The following is a 19,158-nucleotide window of genomic DNA, read 5'->3' as shown; positions in this document are numbered from 1 at the left end:
CAGAACTGAGCCCTCATTAGCTCTAATGAAGCCTTGGCCCTGTGCTCCCTCCAGCCTGGAGCACCCTTGGGCTGAGGGGCAGCTGTGGTTAAGCCCAAGGCCTGGGGGAAGGGGAGGGTGGGCAGGCAGGCAGGCAGTGGGGACCATGCAAGGCTGGGACTCCCTATCCAGGGCCTTCCCTCCTGCATGGCTCATGGGGGAGGCCCAGGACACCCCAGTGTCAGGGGACAACCTTATCAGAGAGACAGGATATAGCTTGTGGGTACTGAGCATGTCCCCAGGCCTGGCAGTGCAGTGTCCCATGCTGTTTGCCACATTTCTGCCTGGGGCAGCATGGGAGAATCCAGCTGCTGCCAGGGCTTGGTCCCTCGGCCCTGGCTTCTTGGTGCCCTGTGTGTGGGGAGCTCTTGGGGTGTCTTGTCTGCTTTTTCCACCGCTGAAAGCTAGGCAGAAGGAAGGTCTCCCCTTGAGATCTGACACACATGGACCCTGAGGTCTCTGGGTTGACGTGACAGGTCAGCATGGCAGATCCCTAGGCAAGAATATCAATGGACAAATGGCCCAGGCTTGGGGGAGATGGACCCGTTGCTACTCCAGGTTGATTTTGCCACCCTGAGGTGGTGGGAGGTAGGTGGAGGCTTCAGCAACTCAACGGGAGCTTGAAGACGGGAGCAGGGGCTGTCGCCAGGGTGTAGGAAGCTGAGCCGCCATTTGCAGTACCAAGCATCCTATGTGGGTGTCAGTTTGTTGCTCCACTTCTCATCCAGCTTGCTTCTAATGGCCTGGAAAAGCAGCAAAGGATGGCCCAAAGCCTTGGGATCCTGCATCCACATGGGAGACCCGGAGGAGACTCCTGGTTGCTGGCTTTAGCCTGGCGCAGCTCTGGCACTGCGGCCATCTGGGAAGTGAACCAGCAGACGGAAAATCTGTAACTTGCACGACATGCCCTGAGCGGTGGGTCCTATCTAGTTTCTCCTTGTACATTGATTTAATTTATCTGAAAGGCAAGGGAGACAGAAAGAGACCAAGCTCTCCCATCTACTGGCTCACTCTCCAACTGCCTGCAGCAGCAGCCAGGGCTGGGCCAGACCAAAGCCAGGAGCCAGGAACTTAATCCAGGTCTCCCATGTGGATAGTAAAGGATCTAAGTACTTGAGCTGTCATGTGCTGCCTCCCAGGGTAAACCTTAGCAGGAATGAAATGGGATGTGGCGGGGCTCGGCAGCGTGGCTTAGTGGCTAAGGTCCTCGCCTTGATCCCATATGGCCGCTGGTTCTAATCCCGGCAGCTCCACTTCCTCTCTATCTCTCCTCCTCTCAGTATATCTGACTTTGTAATAAAAATAAAATAAATCTTTAAAAAAAAAAAAAAAGAAATGGGATGTGGCGTCCCAAACAGCATTTTAGTCATGATGCTAAATGCCTGTAAAAACAGAAGCCCAGAGAGGTTAGTAACTGGCCGAAGGACACACAGCCAAGGAGTAGGTGCATGTGGGATTTCAAAATCACATGCCTCTGATTCTTGCTTAGAAACTTAAAAAAAAAGCATTCACAATTAAGAAAAAAATATGTACTTATTTTTATTAGAAAGACAGATTTACAGGGAAAAAGAGAGACAGAGATCTTCTATCCACTGGTTCACTCCCGAAATGGTCACAATGTCTGAAGCTGAGCCAATTAGAAGCCAAGAGCCAGGAGCCTCCTCCAGATCTTCCATGCAGGGACAGAGTCCCAAGGTCTTGACCATCTTTCGCTGCTTTCCCAGGCCACAGCAGGGAGCTGGAAGGGAAGTGAAGCAGCCCGGACACGAATTGTTGCCTAAGTGGAATGCTGACGCTTGCAAGGTTAGGAGTAGCCAATTGAGCCATTGTGCTGGGCCCTGCTTGGGAACTTTATTTTTTTTTATTTATTTTTTTTAAAGATTTATTCCATTTTTATTACAAAGTCAGATATACCGAGAGGAGGAGAGACAGAGAGGAAGTGGAGCCGCCGGGATTAGAACCAGCAGCCATATGGGATCAAGGCGAGGACCTTAACCACCAGGCCACACTGCCGAGCCCCTGCTTGGGAACTTTAAATCGCTGTGTTCTATAGCTCCGTTGCTGCGTTTCATCCATTTGAACTTCATAAAATCAGGAATTGCTTTTATTAACTTTCAAAAGCCGTCGTGGCCTGCTGGACTCAAAGAGAGTTGCTGGGTAATTCCTCCATGCCGGTGCTCTGTATTGTGTCCCCTGAAGAACTGAGCCCCTTTTTAAATTAATTAATTAATTAATTAACTAATTAATTAATTTTTGGAAAGGCGGATATACAGAGAGGAGGAGAGACAGAGAGGAAGATCTTCCATCCATCCGATGGTTCACTCCCCAAGTAACCGCAACGGCCTGCGCTGTGCCGATCTGGAGCCAGGAGCCAGGAGCTCTACTGGGTCTCCCACATGGATGCAGGGTCCTAAGGCCTTGGGCCATCCTCGACTGCTTTCCCAGGCCACAAGCAGGGAGCTGGATGGGAAGTGGAGCTGCCAGTATTAGAACCAGTGCCCGTAGGGGATCCTGGTGCGTGCAAGGTGAAGACTTTAGCCATTTGGGTTACTGTACCGGACCCAGGATTGACCCCTTTTACAGCCAGGAAGACTGAGGTTTGAAAAAGCCAGGACTGGGCCCAGCGCAGTGGCCTAGCAGCTAAAGTCCTCGCCTTGAACGTGCCGGGATCCCATATGGGTACCGGTTCTAATCTCAGTAGCTCCACTTCCCATCCAGCCCCCCCCGTTTGTGACCTGGGATAGTAGTCGAGGACGGCCCAATGCTTTGGGACCCTGCACCTGTGTGGGAGACCTGGAGGAAGTTCCTGGTTCCTGGCTTCAGCTCAGCACAGCACTGGCCGTTGAGGTCGCTTGGGGAGTGAATCATCGGACATAAGATCTTCCTCTCTCTCTCTCTATCTCTCTGCATATCTGACTTTGTAATGAAAATAAATAAATCTTAAAAAAAAAAAAAAAAAAAGTAAAGAAAAGCCAGGACTTGACCAGGAATGCACAGACCTGGTCCCTGGTCTCTGAGCTGCTCTTGCCTCCGGGTCACCACCCATCAGCCCATTGTGGTTGCTGAGGAAGACGGAGGTGTAGAGGCAGGGATGGGGTGTTTGGGATTGCTCAGGTGCCCAGCTCAGCTGTGAGCTCCAAGGAGGCCAGGTGCCTTGGCACCATGGTGATGTAGGGTGTGTGGGATGCATGGCGTTCCCCAGCCCTGGTAGCATGGGATGACCAGCAGGGACCTGCAGGCTTACAGCAGGAGGTGGACGCATTGGGCGACAGGGGCTGAGTGCTCACTACCACCCAGGTTCTTAAGCCAGGCAGGGACCCTCCAGAGTGGTCTGCTGCTCTTTATTTGCATCTCATTTACGTGGCAAGTCCCATCCATTGCCACTCAGCCTCTGCCCTTCAGTGTGCTCTCATGGAGGGCCACAGCCCATGCCATGCCCCCGTGCAGGGCTGGGTGGATAGGGCAGGCAGGGCCGACCTGGGCTGCCAGGCTGGCCACACTATTCATAGCTCAGGAGCTGGCATATCTCACATACTTGGCGTTTCTCACGTCTGGCCGTCCTTTCACATCCTCCCACCCTCCTCTCCTGTCTCTTTCCTCCTCTCCCCTCCTCCTCTTGATCTTCTGCCAGTCTCCCTAAACTCTACAGATGTCCCAGTTGCTTAGGCCAGGCCCCCCAAAAGGAAACTGGAGCCCCAGAGAAGGGGTGCGGTTTTCTGTGGTGCCTAGAGCGGGGAGTGCGTAGTGGGAGGTGCATGGGTGGTACGGGCAGAGAGGCAGATGTACCTGACCCTTGAACCAGGGGCTGACAGCGGCTCTGGGGCTCCACATTAGCATATAAATCAGGGAAGTTTCTCAAAAGTGTTCCAGCTGAGGCCTAGAGGCTAAGGCATGGGTCAAGGGAAGATGAGGGAGGGAGATCCAAGGCTTGGCATTTTGGAGAACCCCCTTGGGAAGGAGGGATGAAAGGCTGGTGCTAAACCTGGCCCGCCAGGGCGAGAGCAGAGAGCAGTGAAGAGGTCTGAGGAAATGTTCTTCCTCCCTGTCTTGCCAGCAACCCTCCCCACCTCTCTGGATGAGATTCCCACTGAGGCCAGAGCTCTTCAGCACCCTGAGGCAGGTGGAACCGCCCTGGGCTGGGGGCCCAGCTCTTATGAGTGGCTCCTGCCTTCTGGGAGCTAGGCGTGGCCACCGCCCGCCCAGCAGATGTTGCCCTCACAGGCAAGGCCAGCAATGTTGGCACAATAATCTCATGAAGACGTGGACACAGACCAGGGGGTGGCACAAGAGCTGGCCCTGCTATGGAACCAGAGGAACCATGTCTGGGGAGCTGGCGTTTTTGTTGAGTAGGTAGGAGTGGGTAGGAGTTAATGAAGGTGTGGGTTGGTGGAATGGGAGGGAGCTGGGACAGATAGAACAGCATTCCAGAAACAGCATGTGCTAAGGCCTTGAGTGAGGCTGGGGGCATGTCTGGTTCTCACAGCAGCTGGAAGGAGGCCAGGGTGGCCAGAGCAATGGAGAAAGAGGGTGTATTGGTGGTGGAGGCCAGGGGTGTGTTCCTCGGGGCCCAGCGATCGTGGTATTAAAACAGCCCGTCAGGGCCCACCACGCAGTAGCCTAAGTGGCTAAACTAGCCTTTCATGCACCAGGACCCCGAATGGGTGCCGGTTCTAATCCCGATGGCCCTGCTTCCCATCCAGCTCCCTGCTTGTGGCCTGGGAAAACAGTGAAGGACTGCCCAATGCCTTGGGATCCTGTACCCGTGTGGGAGACCTGGAAGAAGCTCCTGGCTCCTGGCTTCAGATCAGCTCATCTCTGATTGGTGTGGCCACTACGGGAGTAAACCAGTGGATAGAAGATCTTTTAGGACCAGCAGCTTGGCATGAAGTGGTGGGTGGGTGGGAGGAGGCAGCTTGGAAGGCCCCAGATGCAGGGCTGTGGCCACTGGCTCTTCCTGGGACTGGTTTCTGATTCCTAGAACACATTTTGAGAACACATTCTTTATCCAGCCGTTGTCCTTGTCTTTGTTTTGTAGTTGAAGAAATGAACAAAACCTGTGCAACCTTTTTTTTTTTTAATGTTTATTGGAAAGTCAGATATACAGAGAGAAGGAAAGACAGAGAGGAAAATCTTCGTTCACTGATTCACTCCTCAAGTGGCCGTGATGGCCAGAGCTGAGCCGATCCGAAGCCAGGAGCTTCTTCCGAATCTCTCTCATGGGTGCAAGAATGCAACGACTTGAGCCATCCTCTGCTGCTTTCCCAGGCCATAAGCAAGCTGCTGGATGGCAAGTGGAACAACCAGGACTCAAACTGGCACTTCTATGGGATGTTGATGCTACAGGCAGAGACTTAATGTGCTATGCCACGGCACTGCCCCCCTAATTTCTTTTTAATTTCTTTTTAATTTTAATTTAAAAATTTTTTAATTTTAATTTTTTTTGCTAATTAGTAAATTATTATGTATTTGACAATCAGAGAGAGAGAGATCTCCCAGCTGTTGGTTCACTCCCCAAAGCTAGGAGACAGGAACTTAATGTGAGTTTTCCACATGGATGGCAAGGATTCAAGTGCTTGAGCTCGTCACTTAAACCCAGGCATTGCAGTATGGGAGACAACAGGTCATGTTGTGCCTTCGCTGCTGCCCCAGAACAGTCTTCCTAAAGCAGGGTAGGTGGCCCCTCCCTCACCAGCCTCCTACCCCTGCCTATCATTGCCCAGTGCTGCCTTGGCTTAGCCTGGCATTCCCTGCCTAGCCAGGGCTGCCTTGATTTCCAGGGGCTGCCGTTGGCAGTTGAACTAATAGGCATTGGCGGGCAAGTACCCACACGGAGACAGCATTCATTCTGACATGATCATGTCCCCAAGTGTGGGGTCCAAGATGACCACACAGCCCAGGGGACACTGCTGGACCCTGCAGAGCCAACAGCCTAGGGCCTTGCAGTTAAGGGAAGGATTAAGGCAGGGCTGCGTGTGAGGGGGAGGGCAGGGGTAACCTGGGCAGGTTGGGCAGGGCTGGGGTGAGGGGATGGTTTCAGGGGTGGGGCTGAGAGGCCCTCCCTGCAGGAAGCCCCAAGTGCCCTGGGGGTGTCTGCTGGGACCTGCACTGGGAGGGGGTGTGGCCTAGCTTCAAGGAACCTAAGCTGTCCTCTGAAAGTAGCCAGTGAGTGCACCTTCTGTCTGCTTGGGTGGTCAGGCTACAGGAAGGACTTCTGGATGAGGGGACTATGGGAGATTTATACCTGAGTCCTCTCCAGTTTTCTTGGGAAGCGAGCTGTCCTGGGTGGGTGATGAGCTTGGCTCTGAGTCACTGCAGGGGACTCAGCCTCCAGAAAGTTCTAGACTCCCCTGCTCCTTGGGGCTCCCTAACCAAAAGGAGACTCCCGGTCCTCCGGTTGGTTTGTGTTTATGCAGGGGACCTTCCTCCGCCACAGTGAATGACTCAGCCCCTGTGGGCTCTGAGGGAAATAAGGCATGCCCAGCTAGGCCAGCAGGGGGCTCTGCTCCCCACGGGACCTACCGGCCCTGCTGGCTTGGAGACACAGTACCCTTCTTTCCTTGGAGCACATGGCTCTTTACGGGCACACCTTTGGGTAGGTGTGTGTTACAGGCGGTGGGTGAGCATGGGGCAGGGCTTGGAACAGATGGAGTTGTGGTACAGGAACTCTTCACTGGGCCAGGCTTCGGCCAGGAAAGGCTGTTCCACTTTGGTGTGGGGCGGGGCCTCAGGCACATTTGCACGTACCCTGGTCAAGCCTCCGATGCCAAAGGACCTACCGTGCCCACAGCTCCTCCTCTCCTGGCAGCCTTGCTGTCCCTGGGTGAGGAATCTGGAGCAGGTGCAGTGCTGGTGAGGCCGGGAGTTCTCTGGGCAACATACGCCTGGCTGTCTGCTCCTGGTTGACAAGGGGAGAGCCAGGCCTTTGTTCTACAGTCTGAATTGTTATTTGTTTATTTGAGCATGAGAGAGAGAGGGAGAGGAGAAAACTCACTTGTTGGTTCATCTCTCAAATGCCCACAGGAGTTGGGACTGGGCCAGGCTGACAGGGGGCCTGGAGCTCCCTGGAGCCCTCACATGGGTGTCTGGGGCCCTTGCACCTGAGCTGTCCTGTGCTGACTCCCAGGGCATGCCTCAGCAGGACACTGGAATCCAGAGAGGATGCGGGACTTGACCCAAGGTGCTCTGATATGCATGCAGGCATCCCAAACATCTTAACCTCTGCTCCGCAGGCCTGCTCTCTCAGCAGTTTTCTTTTTGGCCTGAATTCGGACTTTTTCCTGTTCTCTTCCTTGTAACTTTATGTATATACTATTTACCATGTTAGCCACTCTAACTGCAGTTCAGTGGCATTCAGTATATTTCCATGTTGTGCAACCACCACCACCATGTACCGCTGGGATTTTTTTTTTTAATCCTTCCCACTGAAATTCTGTAGTCTTTAAGTAATAGTTCTTGGGGCCAGTGGTGGCACTGCATGTTAAGCCACCACTTGAGACATAGGCATCCCTTGTCAGAGTGCCCGTTCAAGTCTTACCTGCTCTGTTTCCCAGCCAGCTTCCTGTCAGTGCACCTGGGAAGCAACAGGAGAGTGCAAGTCCTTGGGGGCACTGCCACTCATGTGGGAGAGCCAGACGGAGTTCTTGGTTCCTGGCTTCTGCCCAGAACAGCCCTACCATTGTGGCCATTTGGGGGCCTGAACCAGTAGATGGAAGATCTCTTTCACTCTTCCTCTTTTTCTGTCTGCTTTTCAAGTAAATAAGTATTTTATTTAAAACATCCATTTGTTTTTATTGGAAAGGCAGACTTGCAGAAGGAAGGAGAGGTGGAAAGATATTCCACAAATGGCCAGTGCTGAGCCGATCTGAAGTCAGGAGCCAGGAGTTTCTTCCAGGTCTCCTACATGGGTACAAGTTCCCAAGGCTTCTGGATCATCCTCTGCTGCTTTCCCTGGCCACAAACAGGGATCTGGATGGGAAGCAGAGCAGTTGGGATACAAACTGGTGCCCACTGGGGATGCTGACACTTAATCAAAGGTAGAAGATTAGCTTGTTGAGCCATGACCCTGGCTCCCAAGTCAAGAAATCTTAAGAAAAAAAAAAAAGGAGAGACTCCAAATACTTTTTTTTTAAAAAGATTTATTTATTTTTATTTGAAATGTGGATATACAGAGAGGAGGAGAGACAGAAGGTTCACTCCCCAGGCGGCCACAATGGCTGGAGCTAAGCCAATCCGGAGCCAAGAGCCTGGAACCTCTCCTAGGTCTCCCATGCAGATGCAGGGTCCCAAGGCTTTGGGCTGTCCTTGACTGCTTTCCCAGGCCACAAGCAGGGAGCTGGATGGGAAGCGGGGCCGCCAGGATTAGAACCAGCGCCCGTACGGGATCCTGGAGCGTTCGAGGCAAGGACTTTCATCGCTACGCTATCACGCTGGGCCCCAAATACTTCTTTCAAAAAAAAAAAAAACACTTTTTCTTTTTTTTAATTTTTATTGGAAAGGCAGATATACAGAGAGGAGGAGAGACAGAGAAGAAGTTCTTCCATCCTATGACTCACTCCCCAAGTGACTGCAACAGCCGGTGCTGTGCCAATCCAAAGCCGGGAGCCAGGAGCTCTTCTGGGTCTCCTATGTGGGTGCAGGGTCCCAAGCTTTGGGCCGTCTTCAACTGTTTTCGCAGGCCACAAGCAGGGAGCTGGATGGGAAATGGAGCAGCCGGGATTAGAACCAGTGCTCATAGGAATCCCAGGGCGTTCAAGGTGAGGACTTTAGCTGCTGGGCCACGCGGCCGGGCCCATCACACCAGTAATTTTGAAGAGCCTTCTATGATCCAAGCAAATCCGTCAGTGGAAAGGTCAACAGCCATTTTCCTTCGGGAGCTGTCAAGTGTCATGGGGAGAAGTGCAGGCTGTGCCCTGGGCAGTCTCCAGTCTGGGCAAGGACACAGGCTGTGCCTACCTAGTTAGGCTATAAGGCCCTGGCTCCCCGGGGAGCCTCCAATTTGATAGAGGAGGCAGATCCCTTTCCCCGTGGAGAGTTCTGGGACAGGCCCAGGAACCAGAATGGATCCTGGAGGGCCTACAGGGAGAGGACTAGGGGCTGCTGGGTGGGGCAGGTGGAGGGTGGAGAAGGCCTGGGGTGAGCCCTGCCACCCCCCCCCCCCCCGTGCCAATCTGTGGTGGCCGGCCCTGGGCCCCTGGCCCTGGTGTTTACTTTGTGGCTGCTCCAGACCCAGCCTTGTCTGCAAGTGCTCATTCCCTGCATGAGGGAAGATGCTCATCACGAGGCTCCTCCCTTGTGGTCCCTGGAGAGACGGCTGGCTCTCCTGCAGGGAGGGTGCCCTGCCAGCCTGGCACCTACGCCACACTGCTTGTCTGCTAGAAGCAGGCTTCGTCCTGGGGTTTCTAGTTGCCTCCCCACCCTCTCCCCCCCCCCCCCACTGCCACACAGCCCAGAGGCCAGTGCTCTGCAAAGGACTCTCCTCCTTGTGTGGAGGAACCGAGGCATGCTGGGAGCCTGTGGGAACCCTGGTTGCTGGAGGGAGGTGGGGGCCGTGCCTGTGGGAATAAGTTTGCCTGAACCTGGCAGTGTATCGTTGTGCACACGTGGCCAAGCATAGCTAAGGCTGTGTGTTCATAGGCAATCGAAACAGCTCATAGTTGTAACCCCAAACCTGAAGATCCTCAGAAACCCTGCCTGTCAACTTGCTGGACCGAGTGTGTGTGTGTGTGTGTGTGTGTGTGTGTGTGTCTGTGTCTGTGTGTGTCTGTCTGGGGGTGGGGGCAGGTCAGCAGCGACGCAGGCTGTGTTCGCACCAAGGGTTCTGGGAGCCAGGCTTGCCCAGCCGGCTCGTCAGCTTGGCCTGCTGGGGCATGTCAGGTGGAGCTCTCACACCCTCAGTAGCCCACTGAGAACCAGGCATCCAAACGGGGCCAAAGGGTGGAGGCAGCTCCTGGGGCAGGCACCCTTGAGCGAGGAAGAGACCAACCCGTGAAGCGGTCAGAGGGTGGGAGGCGTGGGCGTGCATCAGGTATCACATTACCTGCGTGCCTTGGGGTGGCAGGTGCTGGCTGTGGGATGTGCCTGTGTGTGCACAAGGTGGTGGGGTGCCTGGGGGCTGGCGTTTGGTGGAGGGTATATGGGGACCAGGAAGAATTTCATAAATGCTGGAGGATCCTCTTGAGGGTGGGGACATTGTTTGTCACCTTAGGCTGTGGGCCTGCCTGCTGGGAGGAGGTGCTGAGCATGTTGGAGGAAGGAAAGGCAGGCGGAACTGACCCTGAGTGCCCCTCGCTTCCTGAGCCGCGCCCTTGCAATGCTATCAGTTTCCCTCTTTTTGCCCCCTCCCGGCCTTGGGGCCCAAGGATGCTCCCCAACCCCGTTCCGGTCCCAGTTGCTGCTTTCCTCCAGCAAAGGAAGCAGGTGATAAGGAGTCAAGGCAGCTGCTCCAGCACCACCTGAGCGATGGGATCCCCAAAGACTTCTAGTGCTGAGGAAAGCCACTCTTGGGGAACCTGCTGTCCTCCCGTGGTGAGGACAGCCTGTTCTCCCAGGTGTCCCAGACCCCCAAGAGGTACTCAGCATGTGGCTACTGAATGAGCAGACCCCAGGGTCAGGGAGCACTGGACTGTGAACAGTCCCCCCCCCACCCCGGGAAAGCCAAGCCCCTTCTGAGCTTGTCCTCTCTGAGCCTGCTTCTGCAACCAAAAACCAGTCCCTGGGTCCATCCCCATTCCCCCCTCTCCCTCCTGTTCACAGGGGTGCTGACAAGGAAGGCTGACATCCTGCGGGGGAGGGGGAGGGCTCTACAGCTGCCAGGCCCCTCCCCAGGGAAGCTGCTGGAGCTAGAGAGGAGTGGGAGGGACTGCTGGCTTGGCGGGGTAATTCCTGACACAGGGGGAGGACGCATGTTGGGCAGGAAGGCTTGGAATAGAATCCCAGCAACGCCTGGTATTTCCCAGCCCTGGGCCCCCTCCCCCATGGCTTTCTGGGGCCCACCCTACATTCCTTTCCCAGTGGAAAAGGGGGGGAGTGGGAGTTGGGAGACTCCCCAAGCCCAGGGAATCATTTGTTCACACTGTGTGCAACTCTTGATGCCTTACTGTGTGTGAACTCAACTCCTGAGGCAGCTGAGGTGGAGGTGGTGGTGGGGGGAAGGTGTAAGTTTGCTGGAGGACATGCCATGGACCAGTGTGGACGTGAGCTCCCTGCCCGGGGCAGTTTCTGATGAAATGAGACTCCTCAACAGGCCCTGGGCAGCACGGGTTAGCTAAGCTGTAAGAGGCCAAAAGCTCCAGGGGCTCCGGGCAATGGAGCTGCCTCCATTGCCCGGAGGAGAGACAGGAAGACACCTGGAAGGACCGGCCTGGTATGTCTGTAGCACCACAGGTCATACTTGAAGCTTTAGACACCCCCTGAGCCCAGGGTTGGGGGGACACACTGACAGTGAGGTGGTTGAGGCTGGCTTAGTGGTACTTCCGGCTGCCCCTTGGCAGGGAGGGAGGTACAAGACAAGAGGGCAGGAGTGGTTCCCACCCTGAACCCTTAGATTTTTCTACCTTGTAGGATCTCCCTGCTCCTGACTGGGGTCCCCCGACCCCGCACCTTGTTTTGCGGCCCTTTCCCGCTCTCTCTCCTTGCCCTCCTGACTCAGCTATGGAGGCGGCCCCTGCTCTTCCTTTCCAGTTTCCGCCAGGGAGGAGGCGGGGGTCCAGCTCCTGCGCAGGGGGCCCAGCAAGCTGCAAACAGGAAACCGGAGAACAAAACCACTGCTGGCTGACTGGGGGCAGCCCGCACTTCGCCCTCACTCTTCCTCCTCTCTCCCTTCTCTGTATCCTATGCGCCTCTAAGGGTCCTCTCTTTGCCCACCCCCCAACATACCCCCTCAGCCTCCCATCCCTTTGTCGCTCCACCCCTCCTTCATCTGCCCCAGGCCTCCTCACCTCCCATAGTCTGTCCGCCTCCCCTCCGGTTTTTAGGCCAAGTAACTCTCCTGTGGGCCACCTACTGGGGGACAGGGGATGACCAGATAGGGAGAAGAGCAAGTGGGAGCCCATCAGCAAAAGGAAGGAGGGTGGAGTTTGACATCCCCCAGGGCTTCCTGTGTAGCTCACATGCTGGAGGTGGGCTGGGGACCCCTGGGCCTGGAGCTGCCAGCTTGCTGGTGGCAGAAGTCTTGAGGGGTGGGTGGGGATGCCATCTGCTGTCTCGTTGTGTGGTTCTCCGTGGTGAGGGCTGTTGAGAGTGGCACTGTGCTCTGGGCAGCTTACAGCATGAGGCTGGAGGGTATCCCGGTTAGAAACCCTTCATGTGCACTTTCAGGGGCTCAGTGGCCACGCCTGAGATGCTGTTTCTGCCCAGTGTGGACCGTGGCTGGGAGGTTCCGGATTGCAGGGGAGGGTGAAGGTGAGGGTCACCGTGTGCTATGTGCGTGTGTGTGGAGTGGGTCTGCAGCGTGAGTGGGGTAGGCCCTTGTGTGCATAAGTACCTGCGCAGCCCATAACTGCACGTGGGACTGTATTGCCTTGGGATGTAAGACGCAGATGTGGCTGCGCCGGGGAGGGGCGCCAGGTGTGCGGCAGGTAGAGTGTGCGAGTGTTTGGGTAAGAGGGAGGGCCACGTCTGTGCATACGTCGAGTGCCAAGTGCAGTGCGAGGCGGGGGAGTGGGCGTACAGTGTCCCTAGGGCGTGTGGTGTGGGGTGAGTGTGTGGGATGTGGGCGGCCTTGGAAAGGGGCCGCCCCGGAGGGGGAGGTGTCTGCCCTGCGCGACTCGCCGGCGAGTCTGGCTTGGGCGCCTTCAGCCAGGAGGCGCGGGAGGCGCGAGCCGCTCCAGCCGTCCTGCCGCCGTCCGCGCGGGCCGTCCGTCCCCTCGGGGCCCCAGGGCCTGTGGCCCGCGGCTCCGGGGGGCGGGCGGGGCCCATTGGGGCCCACCTGCCTCCTGGGGGGCGCGGTACGCTGCCTGCCGCCGAGCGCCGAGCAGTCACGGGTCACCGAGCCGCTCGTCCCTCTCCGGAAGCCAGGCCCGGAACGAGCCCAGGCAGGGGCGGCGACCGGTCCCCTGGACCCCCGCTAGCCCCGGCGCTCTCGGGCAGCGCCGTGTGGCGCGTGGAGCGCGCGGGGGCTGAGGGCTGGCGCTGGGAACGCGCCGTCGGCGTGGACTGCAGCGCCCCGGAGCCACGCTGCCTCTGGGTTCCCTACCTCGGCCACCGTGATCGTCGTGCACCGCCAGGGCCACGCCGGGCCAGGGTGAGCGCTTGGGGGAATAGGAGCCTGGGGCTGGGTTGGACCGGGTGCCCAAGGCCCTGCGACCTTGGAGCTCTGCATTCCGCGACTGCTGTCCTTGGAGTGGGGCCTTACTGAGGGGTAGAAGAGACGTGAGCAAAAGTGCGGGTGTTGGATTTGGGACTTGGAGTTTTTCTAGCTTTCTTGGGGGATGTCCCAATGCGTCTGGCTGCCTTGGAGGGGAGGGGCTCAGGCCCCCGAGTGGCAGGCCGTGGGAGGGTGGACAAGATCAGAGCATTTTGGAGACACCGGGGCACCCAAGAATTTGAGTTTGGTTTGGAAGAGACGGAAAGAAAGCCAGGCAGGGGGGCAGAAAATTGGGGGGCAGGCATGTTCCACCTGCTCCCAGTGCCTGACCTGAGCACCTTAACTAGTGGGCAAGGGAGGCAGAATGAGCCGCAGGAGGGTGAGGACCCACGGCGCCTGCAGTGGGGGCAGGCGATGTGTCGGTGGCCGGGTCTGCAGGCTGGTAGGACGTGAGTCACAGTGGGCTCCGTGCCCAGCCCAGGGGCTGTGCTGCCTGCACTGACCTCTGCCCGCTCCCAGGGAGGGGGTGGGAAGGCAGGGAGGAACAGGACTCTTGGGTTCCAGCTCCTGGTGTGGCCAGCCCACCCCCTCCCCCAGCCATGAATGCCCTCCCCCACGCTGGGTTGGTATTTCAGAATGTCACCTCCTTCCCTGACAGGGCAGTGGGAGTGTCATCATGAGTATCAGCAGAGTCCCTGGGTCCCCTGACCATGTCCTGGGCAGCTCTGTCCTCATGTCGGCCAGAGGCAGGGTGGGGGTTTGTGTGAGAGTTGTTCTTCCTGAGTCTGATTGCCTTTCTGGTCTCCACTGCTGATACTCTGTTTCTGCACCTGTCACATTCCTCCTCCCTGCCCCCCTTGTGTGCCACCCAGTCCCTTGCTGAAGAGAGCAGGACCCTGTGCCATCCTAGGGGAGAGGAGGAGAGGAAAGATGGGTCTCTGAAAGCGTTAAGGATTAGGGTTACACCTAAGAAAGGACTTCCCGCAGGAGGATTGGTTACTTCAGCTGCTGATTGCTCCGTGCTGTCTCCTCTTCACGCAGTGCTGTGGTAGCTAGGACAGGGAGCTGCTGGCACTGGCAGGAGCCTCGTTAGAGGGGGAGGGGGGCTGGAGGGAAGGAATAGAGGAAAGGAAGGGAGAGGCCGAGATAAGGTGTGCTGTGCTCTGGGTGGGAGGAGGGGATGTGGGTGAGGACAGCATGCCTGCTGCTCCCTCCCCCAGGGAATCCAGGCAGGACCCTCAGGAATGGTACCCCCAGGCAGCTGGCAGCTCCGGGCAGGTTGTGTGCAGGGGGAGAGGCGGGGGCGTGCGTGCGGGGACCTGTTTCAGCCTCTTCTCAACACTGGGGCAGCTGGTGGCTTAAACCTTAATCCAGGACACCAGCAAAACAATGGGCCCTGGGAACAGCCTGGGCCACGAGCCCCCTGGGGCGGGGCGGGGGGAGGTGTGCAAGAGCTGGGGGGGCGGCATGTCACACAAGGGGGGAGCAGGGGCTTGTGGCACTGGAGGCGAGATGGAGTCACCCCACCGTGGCCCTCTCCTCTTCCTGATCAGTTGCTTGCCAGGTCAGCAGTGAAAGCAAATCCAGGGGATTTCTCTCCTCAGCAGAATTCCCAGGAAATTCTCTCCTCTGGCCTCCCCCGACCCCTGTGGGCCAGCAGGGGCTCTGCAGAAAAGCCTGGCTGTGGCTAGCTACAAGCTGGAGGGGCGGAGGGGTGGAAGGGGTCACCAGCTCTCTTAACTGATGATGGTTCCCTGCAGAGACCCCAGCCTGCACTTCCACTTGGCTTAGGCCCTTCCAGGAACCTCTGTAGTTGGAATGGACTCCCTTGCCTGGATCTTACCTGGCCCATTGGGCCCTACTTTCTGGAACTGTGGAAAGCCAGCCTGCTGCCCAAGTCACTTTTTTATTTTTTTTTCAGGGAAGGGAAGCACTTCCCGAGAGAAAGCCAGGAGGTGGGGTGCCTCACAAGAGAAGGGAGAGAGAGACACCCTCAAGTCACATTTTGATAGAATTTTCTAGGCCCTCGTCTACGCGTGCGCACCATAGCTCGCCTCCCACCCCATGCCCAGATCCCCAGCACGTGGCTGGGCACGCATGCAGCTCCCCCTCCACCACATGTGTGAAAAGGAGCCTGGACAAGTGGATCTGAATGGCAAATGTCATTGCACTTTGTCCAGCTGTTCGAGGGGGAAGAGGGGACCTAACTAAACTGTGGCTTGGCAGCTCCTCACTGCAAGGGTGGTGTCCAGCCGGTCAGCTGAAGGCTCCCACTCCATGCCAGGGAACCCTAGAGGGTGCCAAGGGTGCAGGTGAAGGGACTGGGTTAGGGACAGCAGACTGACCAGGCTGCCGGCTGCTGGGAGTGAGCCCTGTGGCTCTCTGTGCACAGTCCCCTGTGGCCTTTCTGTCATCCACTTCCCGATGAGTTCAAGCAGACCAGAAGTCGCCTTCTTCTGCCTCCTGCCCTAGAAACAGCCTGAGTCCCGCCCTACTCTGGCCCTGGTCCTCAACTGCCTGGAGTGCTGTCATCTTGGGGAATCCCAAGTATTTGAGCAGCTCGGACAGAGGGTGGAACATCCCCCCACCCTTTCCGGTGAAGGGTTGGGCCTTGAGCCTGAGCCACAGGAAGTCCTTTCAGTTGCCTGATGTCCAGTCCACTCCCACTTGGCACTTGGTCCCCATGTGTTCCCTTGATGTGTGTGTGGACTGGTGTGTCTGCATGTCTCCCGTGTCCCTGTGTGTTGTGTGCTCACATGGCATGTCTGTATATCTCTGTGTTGATGGAGTGTTTTGTCTGCAGAAGAGTGTATGCATATGTATGTGCCCTTGTATGAGGCTTCTGCGTGTGAGCAAGAGCGTATTTGTGTGAGTGTGTGCATGCTCAGGCAGCAGCGGGCACTTGCTGGGGGGAGGGCTGTATGCCCCAGGGCCTTGCACATAGTAGGTGCTCAGCAAGCAAAGGTTACCTGGAGCTCACGGTGACAGCTTGTTTCCCTGGAGGCAAAGGCATGGCCGAGGGGGAAGAAGGGACCCTGGGCTGATAGGGTGGGAGGGGAAGAAAGGGGCTAGAGGAGATTAGGGTGGGCCAGAGAGACCTGGATACCAATCCCTCCCCCACCCAAGGTCCTCGGCTGCAGGAGTACCAGCCGCCCAAGATGCAACCCTGTCTCCCTGTTGATCCGCAGCTGCCACTGGGCCCGCGAGATGGGTGCTCACCTGGGCGCCCCCTGCCCTGGCAGGGGCCGAGGCCGCTGCTGCTGCGTAAGAGCCTGCAGGATGGCTTCGGCTTCACCCTGCGCCACTTCATCGTGTACCCGCCCGAGTCAGCCGTGCACTGCAGCCTGAAGGTATGATCTGCCCTGGCCTGGCCTGACCTGGCCCAGCTCCAAGAATCCAGGCTTCCCGGGTGCCTGCAGGCTGACCTCCTTCTGTGGGGTTGCTGGGGGAGAGGGTGGTTGAAGCTGTAGGAAGGCACGGCCAGTCCCAGCAGGACACTGGGCTTCTCCCAGTGTGGACTGGGTCTTGTGGGAGAAGAGGGTGTGGCTGGTCAGGAGCAGGGACCTTGGGCAATGGACGGTGGATGATGTCTTGGGAAAGGTGCTCCTGGGACCAGCTGAGCCTTCAGCGAGCCCATCCTAACACACTTGAGTCTCCTCGCCGGGGTACCCAGGCCATGTCCATGCTGTGCCCAGCCATGGCAAGGCATGGCTCTGGGTCCTGGTCCTTATTGGGCTTGGGGTCAGGTTGCTAGAGGGTATTTAGTAGTGACTTCATCCCTGCGGGACCCTAACAGCCCCAAAGTGAAGGTCAAGGATTTTGCATCCAGGAGTTAGAGCTGACCCAGGGCTAGGGGCCGGGTCCAGCAGGGGAGGGGCCAAGTTTACTTTGGGATCAGCCTTAGTAGCTGTTGGTGGGAGAGAGCTCTCTTCTGGGACACAGAGCACCAGGTGTTCCTGTCTGTGTGTGCGTACGTGGCTTGTGGGCACGGACACGTGTGTTGTGGTACTCTGTGCCACTGCTGTTCATGAGCACGTCGCGTGTGTATGTAATCCTGCAGTTCTTTGCCCATGTCTGGGCCTGGGGAGCTTGCATGGCCGTTCTCTCTGGCTTCAGCTGTACTGAGAAACTTATGGGGACAGATGGCATGGTGTGGGTGGAGGGCATTGCCCCATAAATACCCCATGCACCAGCACCCCCAGTGCCCCAGTCCTTTCTTCCTTCCCATCTCAGAGTGCCTCTTCTTTTTGGCCCCTGCCACATTCTCTCTGGAGACCCTGGCAGAAGCAGTATGCAGCGAAGACCATGTTGGCTGGGGGAGCCCTGGTCCTCGGAGTACTCTTGGAAGACGGAAGGGCTCCGTCCTCTTTCCAGACCTGCCCTGGGTGGGAGGGCATCCTCCCTGTCTCCCTGCGACTTGCATGGGAGGCAGTGGGGAGCCCAACCATCCTAATACATCCGTCTGCCCCTGCTATTCGCTCTCTGTGCTGTCAGCTTGCATCAGTGGGCACACACTGGCATGGAATTGAGGGCAGGTCTGCTCCCCTGCAGTGCCCAGCAGCCTTCCTGTAGCCCACCATGTCCCTAGCTCTGATTGGCCTTGTCATCTGTGAAATGTAGTTATCCTGGGAGAGTCATATGAGGGGACACCACTCTAAAATGCCCCATCCTGCTGACTTTTTCTGTCCCACCTCCTGGATCTTCCCTGCATCCAGCAGCGCTTGCTCCTCTCTGCCAGACTGGTCCCAAAACCTGATCGATCCCCTGGGAACCCAGCTCCTGGCTGCACCTCACTCTCTCCACGGAGCATCCGCCATTGGCTCTCTATGCCCCTGCCGGCGAGCCTGAGGGCTGTGGCCTTCCTGCTGTCCCTCAGTGGCACCCAGCCTCCCCTTTCAGCCCGTGGGTCCAGGCCCACATAAGGCCTCGCTTATCCTGGACACCCGGTGTCTGCACCTGCATCCCCGCCCTCCTCCCAGGCCTTCCCCCTGTCCCCCTCCAGTTGCCTCAGAGTCCCCACCCCCAGAGGGGACCCTAATCAGGCCTGGCCTCTCATCCTCTGAGGGCCATAGCCACTCTTCGCCCTCCTCTTGCTTGCTTATCTGTGTCTGCCGGGCTGGGAGTGCGCCAAGGGAAGGGGGCATGGGTGTCAGACAGCTTGGGGCTGGAGTGGTGGGATTGGCAGGTGCGAGAGATGGTTGTGTTTGTTACTGGGGGATTCTGGTGGGGAATGGGGTGGGGTGGGGGCTGGATGCCCCAGCTGACAGCACCCCCAGCCTGCTGCTGCTGGGCTAGTTGGAAGACGATCAGGAAGCTGGGCCTCCCTCATGCTGCCATGGCTGGACACAGGGCCCATACCCAGCTTTCTGTTCCCTGCAGGAGGAAGAGAATGGAGGCCGAGGAGGAGGTAAGTAGTTGGAGACACCCTCTTCAGCTCCTGCTCCCCTCCTGTCCTCCACCCTCACCCCTGCCTCTGCCCAGCTCCCCTGCTTTGCCACCCCGTGTCTTCTATCTGTTCCTGTCATGGCCGCCCTGGGCACCTCCTCACTCTCCTGCCCTCTGTGCCTCCATCTCCCTTGGGGCCTGTGTACCTGCAGAATTCTGCTGGCGTCTGTGGACACTCAGGGCCTGGCCTGGCCCTGCATGTGCCCAAATCCTGGGCCCGGCAGGGAGCTGTGGAGCCTGGAGGCTGGTGGTGGGGTGGCCTGAGCTAGGAGTGCTGTCCTTGGGGTCCTGGGAAATAGTGGGCGACATTGTGGCTAAGGGCTTAGGGCTTAGCTCCCCTTGGCTGTTGGCATAGCGGCAGCTGTCTTGTT

General features: G+C 57.5%; 1 protein-coding gene across 5 annotated transcripts in view; it reads left to right on the top strand.

Annotated features, from left to right (window-relative positions):
• The window catches only part of ARHGAP23 (Rho GTPase activating protein 23), a 67,998-nt gene that overhangs the window by 16,252 nt on the left and 32,588 nt on the right, over positions 1-19,158 (top strand). For 2 of the 5 annotated variants that reach the window (XM_058676179.1, XM_004591121.3), the window contains exons 2-3: positions 16,531-16,692; positions 18,722-18,749. In XM_058676179.1, the coding sequence (XP_058532162.1) occupies positions 16,531-16,692; positions 18,722-18,749 (190 nt within the window). Of the gene's footprint in view, positions 1-12,816; positions 13,280-16,530; positions 16,693-18,721; positions 18,750-19,158 lie in introns of those variants that run through there. The other 3 variants (XM_058676178.1, XM_058676177.1, XM_058676180.1) reach the window with 3 other exon arrangements.

The sequence above is a fragment of the Ochotona princeps genome, chromosome 17 (genome assembly GCF_030435755.1).
Source record: "Ochotona princeps isolate mOchPri1 chromosome 17, mOchPri1.hap1, whole genome shotgun sequence".
NCBI classification, from domain to species: domain Eukaryota; kingdom Metazoa; phylum Chordata; class Mammalia; order Lagomorpha; family Ochotonidae; genus Ochotona; species Ochotona princeps.
This window is presented reverse-complemented; position numbering and strand designations above follow the sequence as displayed.